The 13,168-nt window shown below is 34.8% G+C and overlaps 1 protein-coding gene across 1 annotated transcript in view; it reads left to right on the forward strand.

Moving 5' to 3' along the window:
- Positions 1–13,168, forward strand: part of LOC127730484 (uncharacterized) — a 60,137-nt gene that overhangs the window by 15,873 nt on the left and 31,096 nt on the right. The window contains exons 2-3 of the mRNA XM_052238912.1: positions 9,564–9,827; positions 12,659–12,754. Of these exons, the coding sequence (XP_052094872.1) occupies positions 9,564–9,827; positions 12,659–12,754 (360 nt within the window). The remainder of the gene's footprint in view (positions 1–9,563; positions 9,828–12,658; positions 12,755–13,168) is intronic.

Raw genomic sequence — 13,168 nt, forward strand, 5'->3', positions numbered from 1 at the left:
TTGCATAACAAAATCAATCAAATATCTTTATTCTGAATTATAGAGCCCACAAAGGGCAATTTCAATAATATGAAACACAAAGAAGACAATTAATATCAATAATTAAGATCCCAGCTACATTCTGTGTACTTCCATGTTGACACAAGAAAATTCAGTTACATGATTATAAACAATTGTTCCAAAAGCATCAATGAGACTTGTTGATCTGCCTTCATCTAATATGATTTTGAAATTAAATGATTGAAGTAAAACTGTGGATATCTTTTATTTGAAATAGTCCTGATAATTAAAACAATACATCACATGAAATTAAGAATTGTCAGAATCCAGCATGAAGGGAGAGAAAATTGTCATGATATGAACAAGTCCAGCAGGGCCAATTACTTATTCATTTGGGGAATGGTGTAACCAACCAGGACATTCCTCCCATATATACACATTTGACAGGAGTGGGTTATGCTGCTCCACCTAGTTATGTTTATACTGTGTGACAATTCCTTTGATCATCATAACTTCCTATTTGGTGAAAAATGATATCTTTAAAATATCCTGTAAATATATATGAAATTTGTTTCACATTTTGTCAACAATTTGAATTAGGGTATATTTTTTTAGTAATAGCTCACACAACATCTTGTTTGTGTTGTAGGATTTTGTGGGGTGTATATGTCTGTAAGACATGGTTCATTAAAAAATTAACTCATTTTCATGGTTATTTGTTCTGCATTTTATAAGTTTTGTGATTACATGAGTTTTTTCAGATTATAATTTAAATCAACTTATATACAATTTATTAAATGATTGTAAGTGTACATGTCAGTTTGGTTATGGTTTGACTTTAACCTTTCATTTCATGGGTTAACATTTTTGCAAGTAACAGGTCAGTTTTTCAGATACTTTAAATGGTCAGTTACATACATACAGTATTCACTGTAAAAATGATTGGAAGGTGACTGTCCATCTGACAAGACCTTGACATCATTGATAATGTTAAGACTTTATGTGATACATAAGTTAAGACCCTGAGACATTCAGCATAGAACATTATTAAATCAGTAAATCAGGCAAGACATAGCATGTGCACTCTTGTTTTCTGATCTGACCTCATCCTGAATATAGTCCTGAAATATTTGCCACTGGATTTAAGTAAGCAACAATCAATCAATCTAAATTGACCAAAATTATGTCAGTAGGAAATCAATGTCTTAGAAAAAGCTTAAGGCATGTGTACTTTTAAAATATTTATCATTTTGAGCTTGATCTATAACATAAATTAGTAACTGAAAAAAATGGTCAGGCTATCTTTAAGGCCTTGTAACTTTTTTCCTATGGACCCAATATCATTTTATACATTTTCTTGGCATAAATAAACTATGTTTGAGTTTGAAGGGAATATAAATGTTATCTTTTTAAACATGTTAAAACAAAACTAGTGGGTTTTAAATAAATTAACACACTGTTTATAAATGAGGCTGACATACATTGATGGTATACTATGTACTTGGCACTGATAGTGAAGTTAGCAGAAAACAAAATATATGGAATGCATCTTGTGTACTAGTAAGGATAAACAGATGATTTATTGCACATATCATATTCTTACATAAAAACTGCATAGACAAAGATAAGTATTAAATTTCTTTTTGCCACTTTATAAGGAAGGATATATGGTTACTGAGAATTAATTGAATAAGTCACCCAAGCTGTCAGCCTTGTTTTATAATAGACACCTGAAAAATGTGCAGGTATATTAGGGGAAAAAATTATATTCGTTGATGAATTGCCAGTTAAACTATCATACTATAGCCAGAACAATCATGGTTATATTGTTGCCTTGATAAATCACCTAATTCAAGATGCAAAATTCCCGCTTTTTATCATTCCAGGGCCTTGGATTTTTCTCATTGAAAGGCCAAACAGATTGGATAGTCGCAATTGTCTTCAATATATCTCTTTAAATTGATCAAATACAGTATTGGCAATGCAGGGGACATTGGACTTTGGAAAGCTGTTCTCCTTTTTTGATGGGTTGTACTGTGTAAGCTATTTTTAGATTTGCCAGTCAGTCACTTCCTGGAAATACTTTGAAATTTAATGATACCTGAATCGAGCGAGGAGTTTTCATCACATATTTCTCAGCTGCTCTTATACATGTAAAAAGGAATGATTTGATACATGTATTTCATAGTGAACTTTATTATATTGTGTAAGGTCTGCCGTGTAAGCAATATTCAGACGGTTGTGCCATCTTTAGATTTACATCCAAGAACTGTTTAATAAATAAAACACTGAAATTTTGTTTTTTCTGTTAGTATTGAAATATATATGTAAAGAGTTTTATGAGAAACTATTTTTGCAATCTTTTATCTTTAACAGGAATTTTGTCACCCTTAAGATTTGCTCTGTTTAGTCAAAAAAATAAAAGCAAAATACTGCATTCACTAACATGCAGTGATGCTGAAACAAGAATCCCCCTTTATGACCTATCCTGTAAGAGGATTCAATATATTTCTATGTAGTTATTTTAAATGGCTCTTTATACTAGAATTTTGCAGAAAATATTCCGAAACAATCATGCAGGCTTGGGAAAGCCAAAAATCATGCAGTCCTGGGAAAGCTTTGTTTGATAAACCTAGCTTTTTTCAATGTTCAATAGTTTTTCGATAGGCATGTAATCTGGTTATTTACCTGGCTTTTCTATCAATATTCAATAGTTTCTTCAGTAAGCATATAATCAGTGTGTACATATTATAGTATTTTATGCAGACAGATGACCTTTCTAAAGTTTACCTACAAATTCATTCATGATCATGTTTATACATTAAATGATAATGAATGGAAGGTAACCTGAAGGTACCTATATTTACCTGAGTACACCAGAGATTGTGTCACTGATAATGTTTATACTATTTTTACTGACACATTTGAGCCTATATGAATTAATATGTATCATCTACGATAGTGGGATGTAAGTTCCCAATACATGCAATAGGTTAACATACTGGCATTGTCATGTTATACACTATTTAAGGTCTTTCCACTCCGTTAGGAAAGACCTTATTGTTTTTCAAATGTTTTTAGCTCACCTTCGGGCCAGGTGAGTTTTTCTCATCACTTGGCATCGTCGTCGTCATCCATCGTCGTTAGCTTTTACAAAAATCTTCTCCTCTGAAACCACTGGGCCAAATTTAACCAAACTTGGCCAAAATCATCATTAGTGTATCTAGTTTGAAAAATGTGTCATAAGACCCCGCCAACCAACCAAGATGGCCACCATGGCTAAAAATAGAACATAGGGGTAAAATGTAGATTTTAGCTTATATCTCTGAAACCAAGTATTTAGAGTAAATATGACATGGGTAAAACTGATTATCAGGTCAAGATCTATCTGCCCTGAAATTTTCAGACAAATCTGACAATCCGTTGTTGGATTGCTGCCCATGCATTGGTAATTTTAAGGAAATTTTGCAGTTTTTGGTTATTATCTTGAATATTATTATAGATAGAGATAAACTGTAAACAGCAATAATGTTCAGCAAAGAAAGATCTACAAATTAGTCGTCAAGACCAAAATTGTCAGTCGACCCCTTTAGGAGTTATTGCCCTTTATAGTCAATTTTTAACAATTTTTCGTAAATTTTTGTAATCTTTTACAAAAATCTTCTTCTCTGAAATTACTGAGACAAATTTAACCATACCTGGCCATAATCATTATTAGGGTATCTAGTTTAAAAAATTTGTCCGATGACCCCGTCTTCCAACCATCATGGCCGACATGGTTAAAAATAGAACATATGGGTAAAATGCAGTTTTTGGTTTATATCTCTGAAACTAAAGCATTTAGAGCAAATCTGTTCATCAGATTTAGATTTATCTGCCCTGAAATTTTCAGACAAATCTAACAACTCGTTGTTGGGTTGCTGCCCCTGAGTTAGTAATTTTACAGAAATTTTGAAGTTTTATGTTATTATCTTAGATATCATTATAATATCTAATATCTAATACTATTAATTATGATTTTTACCTTATTTTACATGATTTCCAAAGCATCAGTAAATACAGGTGAGCGACACAGGCTCTTGAGAGCCTCTAGTTTTTAGCTCACCTGGCCCAAAGGGCCAAGTGAGCTTTTCTCATCACTTGGCGTCCGTCGTCTGTCGTCCGTTAACTTTTACAAAAATCTTCTTCTCTGAAACCACTGGGCCAAATTTAACTAAACTTGGCCACAATCATCATTAGGGTATCTAGTTTGAAAAATGTGTCATAAGACCCCGCCAACCAACCAAGATGGCCGCCATGGCTAAAAATAGAACATAGGGGTAAAATGTAGATTTTGGCTTATATCTCTGAAACCAAAGCATTTAGAATAAATCTGATAATGGGGAAAACTGATTATCAGGTCAAGATCTATCTGCCCTGAAATTTTCAGACAAATCTGACAACCCGTTGTTGGGTTGCTGCCCCTAAATTGGTAATTTTAAGGAAATTTTGCAGTTTTTGGTTATCTTGAATATTATTATAGATAGAGATAAACTGTAAACAGCAATAATGTTCAGCAAAGTAAGTTCTACAAATAAGTTGTCATGACCAAAATTGTCAGTCGACCCCTTTAGGAGTTATTGCCTTTTATAATCAATTTTTAACAATTTTTCGTAAATTTTTGTAATCTTTTACAAAAATCTTCTTCTCTGAAACTACTGAGACAAATTTAATCATACTTGGCCATAATCATCATTAGGGTGTCTAGTTTAAAAAAATTGTCTGATGACCCCGCCTTCCAACTATCATGGCCGACTTGGTTAAAAATAGAACATATGGGTAAAATGCAGTTTTTGGTTTATATCTCTGAAACTAAAGCATTTAGAGCAAATCTGACAGGTGGCAAAAATGTTCATCAGATTTAGATTTACCTGCCCTGTAATTTTCAGACGAATCCGACAACCCGTTGTTGGGTTGCTGCCCCTGAGTTAGTAATTTTACAAAAATTTTGCAGTTTTTTGTTATTATCTTAGATATCATTATAATATCTAATATCTATTACTATTAATTATGATTTTAACCTTATTTAACATGATTTCCAAAGCATCAGTAAATACAGGTGAGCGACACAGGCTCTTGAGAGCCTCTAGTTTAAATGAACTTGTCCGCACCTTTTCTCCAAAACGGCTAGTCAGATTTACTTAAGGTTTCACAATATGTTAGACTAACATGTCCAGTGGTGCAATCAGGGTTTCGTTTGTGCATTGGGGTCTAAAAAGGGGTACTTTGAGGTGCCAAAAGAAGGGAGGAGTTTACAATAGAACCCTATGGGATTCTAATTTTTTTTTATCTTCAAATGATTATAACTTGAAAACTGTAAGTGATAGATACACTCTTTATAATTGAAAATGTTCTACATGATAAAGCACATGAAATAAAGGGTTAGTCCCCAGGGGTCACCCCCACCCCCTGCCATTAGACAAAGTTCTAATATCTTGTAAGTGGTCAAGATCTCCATCCCTAAACCATATATATTCTGGTTAGTCATGATACAGCACATTAAATGAAGTAAAGTATTAGTCCCCAGGGGTCACCCCCACCCCTTGCCATTTGAGAAAGTTCTAATATCTTGTAAGTTGTCGAGATCCCCACCCCTTGTTGTGGAATCTCAATAAATACGTTATGATTGCAAAATACATTTAATCGTCGTGATAGCTATGAAATCTATACAATAACGTCGTTCACTACAGTGTTATGGTTACAATGTTACCATAGTTCAATGTTAGTACTTCACGTATTTTCCGACATTCTGGGGGCCGACAAAAGTGAAATATGTAACGAAAATTTAAAAGTTTAAGTTCACAATATAGATAAAAGAAATTTGAAATTAATGTTCATCTCAAATAAAAATAATTTAGTCACTTAACCTTAACTGATCACAATTAAAGTTTATCTCTTAGTCCATTCATGGATGTTTCTTCTGGCACACACGGCAGCTTCACGAAGCGGTATTCTTCTTTGCGAGTAATTAGTTCTGTCCTGTATCTATGTGGCTTCTAGACTCCACATGTTGAGGGTGTGTTAGTTCGGGCGGTCTTGGTAGCAAGTTACTTCCTTGGAAATTTTCCTCAAATGGGTTTATGTGCGATCTACTTTGTACGAGCCATTGCGAGGTGTTTTCTGTTCTTCTTTGAGCAACGGTCATACTTGAAGGTAGATCTGGATGGTCATGTTTCCATGGCAACTTTGCCGTGGACTTTCCTTTCTCGTTGTCAATATCTGTGTTCTTGCATGAAATGACGTTTAAAAAAATCGTAGATGATGAAGTCTGGCTGATGTTTCTATTGATTGGTCCTGATAACAAATATCTGATCTTTGACTGAACGGCGGTGGGTCCTTTTCCCCTTAACTTTGTCCTCGATAATTTCCCAGTAGTAGTCCGCGCCTATGAGTAAGACAATTTCAAAACGTTCTCCACTTTGCACAGAATGGGCAAGTTTTAGTCCTTTCAAGTGTGGCAAGCCCCTTGTAGTCTGTGAAATCTTGTTCCGAATCGGGACGGCAATCTGTGGAACAATAAGTGTGTTGATACGTACCCTTTCTCCCGTGTCGGTCTGTAGTTGTATTGTTGCAATATCTAAGTTTCGAACATTCTGTGATAAATCTCCAAACGCAGACAGATGAATGCTGACTTTTTCTGTCGGTTTTATTTCCAATTTATCCGCTAATTTTTGCGATATGAAAGAACGCTGTGCTCCCTCGTCAAACAAAATGTTAGATTCTACTCCTTGGTCGTTATACATAACTGGTGCAATAGCTGTTTTAAGGAGAATGTCGTCTCTTTGTTGTGAAGAATGCATTACACTAGTCTCGTCTGTTGACTTGTTTCAACTACATTAATCGCCGACTGTTGTATTTTCGGCTCCTGTGTCGTATCTGTAATGACCTCTTGTCCTTTACATATGCTCGTGTGATGCATTCCGTTACATTTTTTACATCATTTTGTAGACTTACATGCGGCCACTCAGTGTGACCCTAAACAGTTAGACCATACCTGTTTCTGTTTAACAATTTGATTTCTCGTGTTTGCGTCTGTTTCTTCAGTGCACTCCGTCGGATAGTGCTCACCTGGACAAAAACTACATGTACGTGTATTTACCTTCTTCCGTGTGTCTGTTGATTTGTCCTTGTATGATTGTGATTGCGTACCCATAAAAAATGCAGTGGCGTGCAATCTGTATGAATATGTGACTCCTTCTTCTGCTTCGAGTATGTCGATCTCTCTAGTTATTGATTTGCATAGATTTTCCAAGATTAAACTATCTCTCCCGTGTTCTCACGCAATAGATTTCCTAATTTCAATCGGTAATTTGTCCAAAACAACTGGGACCAAAAGCGATCCATACATCTCTGGTGTTTGACCGAGAGATTATAAGCCTCACACATAGGACTCTAGTTTGTCTCCTTAAAACCTCAAGCTAAATACATCATTTGTCGGTGCGGGTAGGTTCATGAGTGCTTTCATGTAAGCATGTATCAGTTTACTAGTTTGTCCGTAACGATCTCTGAGAAGGTTGACTGCGGTTTCGTAGTTTCCATTTGTCAAAGCGAATCCCTCTACTGTCTGCGCGGTGCTTCCCTCAAGCTGGGCTTTAAGATAATTAAACTTTTGGATTGGCGTTAAGGTATCATTATGATGAATAGATGACTCGAAAAAATCCCAAAATGTCTGCCACTTGAGTATATCTCCATTAAAATAGGGCAAGTCTAACTTAGGAAGCCTATGGTAATTACTTTTTGACGATCTCGGTTCTGACGGGACTTGATGCATTATATTCTCTGACAGGCAGGTATGCACTGCAGGGGCGTGAATTGAATACTGCTCGTTCATAGAATCTGTTGCACAAGTGTTTATATCAACTCTGACCTCGGGCGTGAAATTATATGCGTTTGATTCTAAAGACTTAATAAATTTGCGAATTTGTCTAAGCTTGCAATCTAGTTCATACATATACTCATCTGAGTCGGTGATTTCCTGTTCCAGGTTTTCCTCCGATGTTTGATCCAAGAGTCTGTTATTCAGGTCAATCAATGTTTTCTGTTTCTGCGTGATGGCATCATCGGGAGCTTTCACTTCGTCAACTTCTGTGTAAGTGTTTGATTTTAACACGTCGAATTTTACCAGTAACTTCGTAACGGCTCCTTTGTGTCCAGCACGAACGGACTTCAGCTTTGAATCCATATCCAAAGATTACGGCACCATTAAATGTTGTGGAATCTCAATAAATATGTTATGATTGCACAATACGTTTAATCGTCGTGATAGCTATGAAATCTATACAATAACGTCATTCACTACAGCGTTATAGCTACAACGTTACCATAGTTCAATGTTAGTACTTCACGTATTTTCCGACACCCCTAAACTGTATATATTCTTGTTTGTTATGATACAGTCCTTCAAATGAAATAAAGGGTTAGTCCCCAGGGGTCACCCAAACCCCCTGCCATTTGAAAAAGTTCTAATATCTTGTAAATGGTCGAGATCCCCACCCCTAAACCATATATACTCTGGTTAGTCATGATACAGCACATCAAATGAAATAAAGTATTAGTCCCCAGGGGTCACCCCCACCCCCTGCCAGTTGAGAAAGTTCTAATAACATGTAAATGGTTGAGTTCCCTTCCCCTAAACCCTGTATATTCCTGTTTGTCATGTCACAAAGATTTGAATGATATATAGGGTCAGTCCCCAGGGGTCCCCCACCCCCAGTGATCTAATATCTTGTAAATGGTCGAGATCCCCACCCCTGAACCATATATATTCCTATTCGTCATGTCAAGAAGATTTGATCAATATATAGGGTCAGTCCCTAGGGATCACCCCCACCCCCTGCCATTTGAGAAAGTTCTAATATCTTGTAAATGGTTGAGATCCCCACCCCTACACCATATATATTCCTGTTCGTCATGTCACATAGATTTGAAAGATATATAGGGTCAGTCCCCAGGGGTCCCCCCACCCCCAATAATCTAATATCTTGTAAATGGTCAAGATCCCCACCCCTAAACCATATATAGTCCTATTCGTCATGTCAAGAAGATTTGAATGATATACAGTGTCAGTCCCCAGGCATCACTAATGCATATAACTTTACTGGACCAAACCAATTTTCGCTGGACTTTTAAGACTATGCAGGTAACTCTTTAATGATCTCCTTTTAATAAATAAAAAGGAACAACCTGTGTGGATATAAGTAATGTAGTTAATGTGACGTGGCTCCCTTTCTTTACATTGTTGAGTTTAAAATGTGTTTGAGAGAATAGAAGCACACTATTCAGTGTTTCAGATATATATTCATTTACATTACCTTGTTATATGGAAACAAAATGTGAAATTTAGTCCTAGTATCAATATGGCGAGTTTATTAGATTGAAATGTGTACAATATAACACCAAAAATATATGGAAAATTGATATATTGTCAGTTACAATTGAATTGTAAAATTATTTCTAAATTTCTAAATATCCTTATGTAATATCTGTTTAGATATTTCATAATATGTCATATAATTTCATTCCAGTGTCAAATGGCCAGTATGAGTTAAAGCTTAATGCAGTAAAGGAATTTATTTTGGTTGGTGCAACACCTAAGTATGTATGCACTGTGAATCAGAATGCTAACTTTCTGATAGGAAATCCATTGAAGTGGGAGAAAAGAGGACGAGATGGTTCTAAAGTTGTCATATCAGTTCTAGCCAATGTAGAGGAAGGACTTTCATCAGAATATAATGTACAGCTAGATACTACAGATAGTGCCATGTCTTTTACATTAAGCTTCCTTCAAGGTTTGTAGAAGAAAGAATTTTTAACATTTAATGAGAAAATCCTTTGTAAGAGATCTAACACTTAATTCTTTCAAGAGAAATGACAGCATTTACTAGGCTTCAAAAAGTGGGTTCTTGTTATTTAGCAAACATGTTTTTGAAAAGTAAGAAGATATATTTGTACCAAACGAAGAATCAAAATTCAGAAAAATTGAGAGAAAGACCACAAGTCCACAAAACACAGAAAACTGATGATTGAGCAACACACTTTTTAACCTCATTTAAAAACTCTGAACCTATGTCTCCAGAAGGGTATGATTTGTTCCCTGCACCATAGATTACATGAAATTAGCTAATCATATTGACAGATACTTTAGACTATTATGCTTACTTTTCTTGTCAGATTTGTATGAAAATTATCCTAGTCAGGGGTTTGGAAATATTTGAATTTTCAGTCAGTTTGTCCCCCATGTTCCAGTGATCGGGAAGGACGTGCGCCTTGCGCCAATTGCGCTTATCGACCAGAAATGGCGCATAAAGTGACAAATGTAAGCGCCCGCGTGGCGCATGATATTTTTCACTTCGTTTTGAAACGTTGAGATATCGTCAAATGGATTTCCGATCGTATTTCGTGCCGCCATGTGTGAGTACACATCTGTGTAGTGTTTACTCCAATAATAGGAGCACCTATATATTTTTGGGACGTCTCGGGTGTTTTCCTTCATGTATGGTAATAATAGGCAACATGCGGTATGACTGATTACCCAAAAAAACGTAATTAACCATCATTCATGATATAATTTTTTATAAACAACTTTAAATTTGTGAAAATTGGCTAGTACAGGCGAGAATTCTTCTCTAATTATAATCTTTTAAGTAAGCTTGCTTTTATTTCGATTGAAAAACCCAAAAGCCTTTTTATGAATAGTATAGTATTTGTCTCTATAAAAGGGGCTTAACTGTCCTTCTCAATTTTTTTGGTCTTTGGCTCGTTTTGACATTTTGTAAACATGCCTTCAGCGAATTGTTGTTGTGTCTTATCAATTAACGTTGCTCTCTACTGTTATTCTTGTCATCGTGATGAAGTAATAATAATACAAGTGCAGAGGAAATGCCAGAAACGTCCTCTAATACGGAACGTCTGGAATAAGTATGGTATCGACGAAGACCCAAATTTAATGTAAAAAAAACATGAACAAGGGAACAGTACCAGTTTTAACATTGTAAATAAAGGTTATCGTAAATATTGCCCGGTTTGGAAGAAGTTATTGTATATTCATTGAAATTGAAATTACAAAATCACAGGAACAATATCCATGATATTAATTAGAATCATACTTGTAAGTACAGTAAAATATACACTTTAAAAAAATTTTTACTTTTTTTTTTATTGTAAACGAATGGCCCACTCATTTGACAACATGGCCCATTAATTCTAAAAATGGCCCATTGAATTTATTTTTGGGGGGCCCTGGGCCCATAGAGAAAAAATCCTTCCAGATCACTGGGCCCCGCCCCCTCAGTCATGGTCTATTGACTTTGAAACTTTTGCTTCAAGTTTACATGTATTAGTTTGTGATTAGATCAGTTTAAGATGAACTGCTAATGTTAAGTCAATGATATTTGGTATGCAAATGTATTGGCATTTGCAAGTATCTTTTCCATGGAGATTATATAGCCCAACCCCTGATCATGGTTCATTGACTTTGAAACTTTTACATAGTTTACAAGTTAATGTTTGTGTTTAGGTTTGTTTAAAGGGAACGACTTATAATAAGTCAATGGTATTTGGTATGCAGTTGTATTAGCATTGGCACATCTCATTCCATGGAGATTGTTCAGCCATGTACCTTCAGTCATGGTTCATCGACTTGGAATATTTGCATAACTTACATGTTAAAGTATTGCTATTTTAATTTCAACATTTGCATTATGAAAATTACAAAAAGGCGAGACATATCTCTGTGATAACAGTTTATTGTTTCTTTTGATCCCCCATTCCGGGAGTCTAAATAAAAATTTGTCCATTTTATTACATGGTTAGGCTAAAGCAGAAATGAACTCAAATCTAAATGATTCCTGAATTGGTTATGTTATCCGTCTGATTCTCTAATGATCATGGTCGTCGATCCTGTGTATGACAATAAGTTACACTCGTTAACTACAATGTGAGGCTGGGATTGTAACACCATATGACTGGTTCCTTTGTCGTGTTTATATCTTGTACTATAGCATTTATGCAAGAAATCATGGGAACCAGATTGAATAAAACATCTGTGATTAGAATTGAAATAAAATTTTATTTTTTTTAATATTATACATGCAGGAACTCTTAAAATTAATTAATATCATTTATACTTGTTCATGGGCAAGCAAGATAGAAAAATGTACTTGTCCGGCTAACCATTATGGTAGGAGTTGAGCAAGTCGAGCATGGTAATTCCACACATCAACTTATTTTAAAAGAGTTATGCCCTTGGAAATGTGAATATATATGTATGAAAAACTATTGTAGGTATTGCCCTAGGACAGACAAGATATTTGTTGTAAAGGAGGGGACATTGGAAGACTGTTCTTTTATCATGTTTATGTTTTGCAAGAGGTGGTGTAAACTATTTGTTTAAAGCTTTATATTTCAGAAGAAGAAGCTGTGGAATTTTCATATATTGTACACAGATGGCTTATGTTCTGAAGTTTTCGTCAATTAAAGTTAATGTTTTGAAAGATTGACAATACATGTATTTGTTTTGCTTATTATAAGATTTATAATCTGCAGATATTTCATGAAATCATCTCAAATTTGGCTTGAATTGTTTTGCATTTTATTATTTTATTATTTACCATGTTTACAGGAATCAAAGAAGAATATGATGGGCACTTTGCATGTGTTTTATATAACAAGAGTAATACAGTCTTAGCAGAGAAGATGGTAGAAGTTAATGTCATACGTAAGTTAAGAGTTAATTTGTACATGTACCAATAAAAAAAGGACAACACTTTGGAAAAGAAGGCATATATTAGTTAATTTGTACATGTACCAATAAAAAAAGGACAACATTTTGGAAAAGAAGGCATATATGATATAGATTTACATGAGACATTTTCAAATAATTGTTAATAAAAATAGATAGAAATTTGTGTGGGAAAATGGTTTCCGAATGCTATTGTGACCTTTTAATCCTTTTATAAATTTTGAAATTATAAAGAAACTAAGGTTTCAACTCCCTCAGGAAAAGTTGATCTTAGATGGATTTTTTTAGGTCCTTTTGGTTATAAAGCTCTTCGATTTTTTCAGTTTTTATACATCCTTGGCTTTCAAATATCCGGCTTTGAGCGTTCCTGATGAAGGTAAATCCAGAAAA

Source organism: Mytilus californianus, unplaced genomic scaffold, assembly GCF_021869535.1.
Source record: "Mytilus californianus isolate M0D057914Y unplaced genomic scaffold, xbMytCali1.0.p SCAF_2, whole genome shotgun sequence".
In the NCBI taxonomy this organism is placed as follows: domain Eukaryota; kingdom Metazoa; phylum Mollusca; class Bivalvia; order Mytilida; family Mytilidae; genus Mytilus; species Mytilus californianus.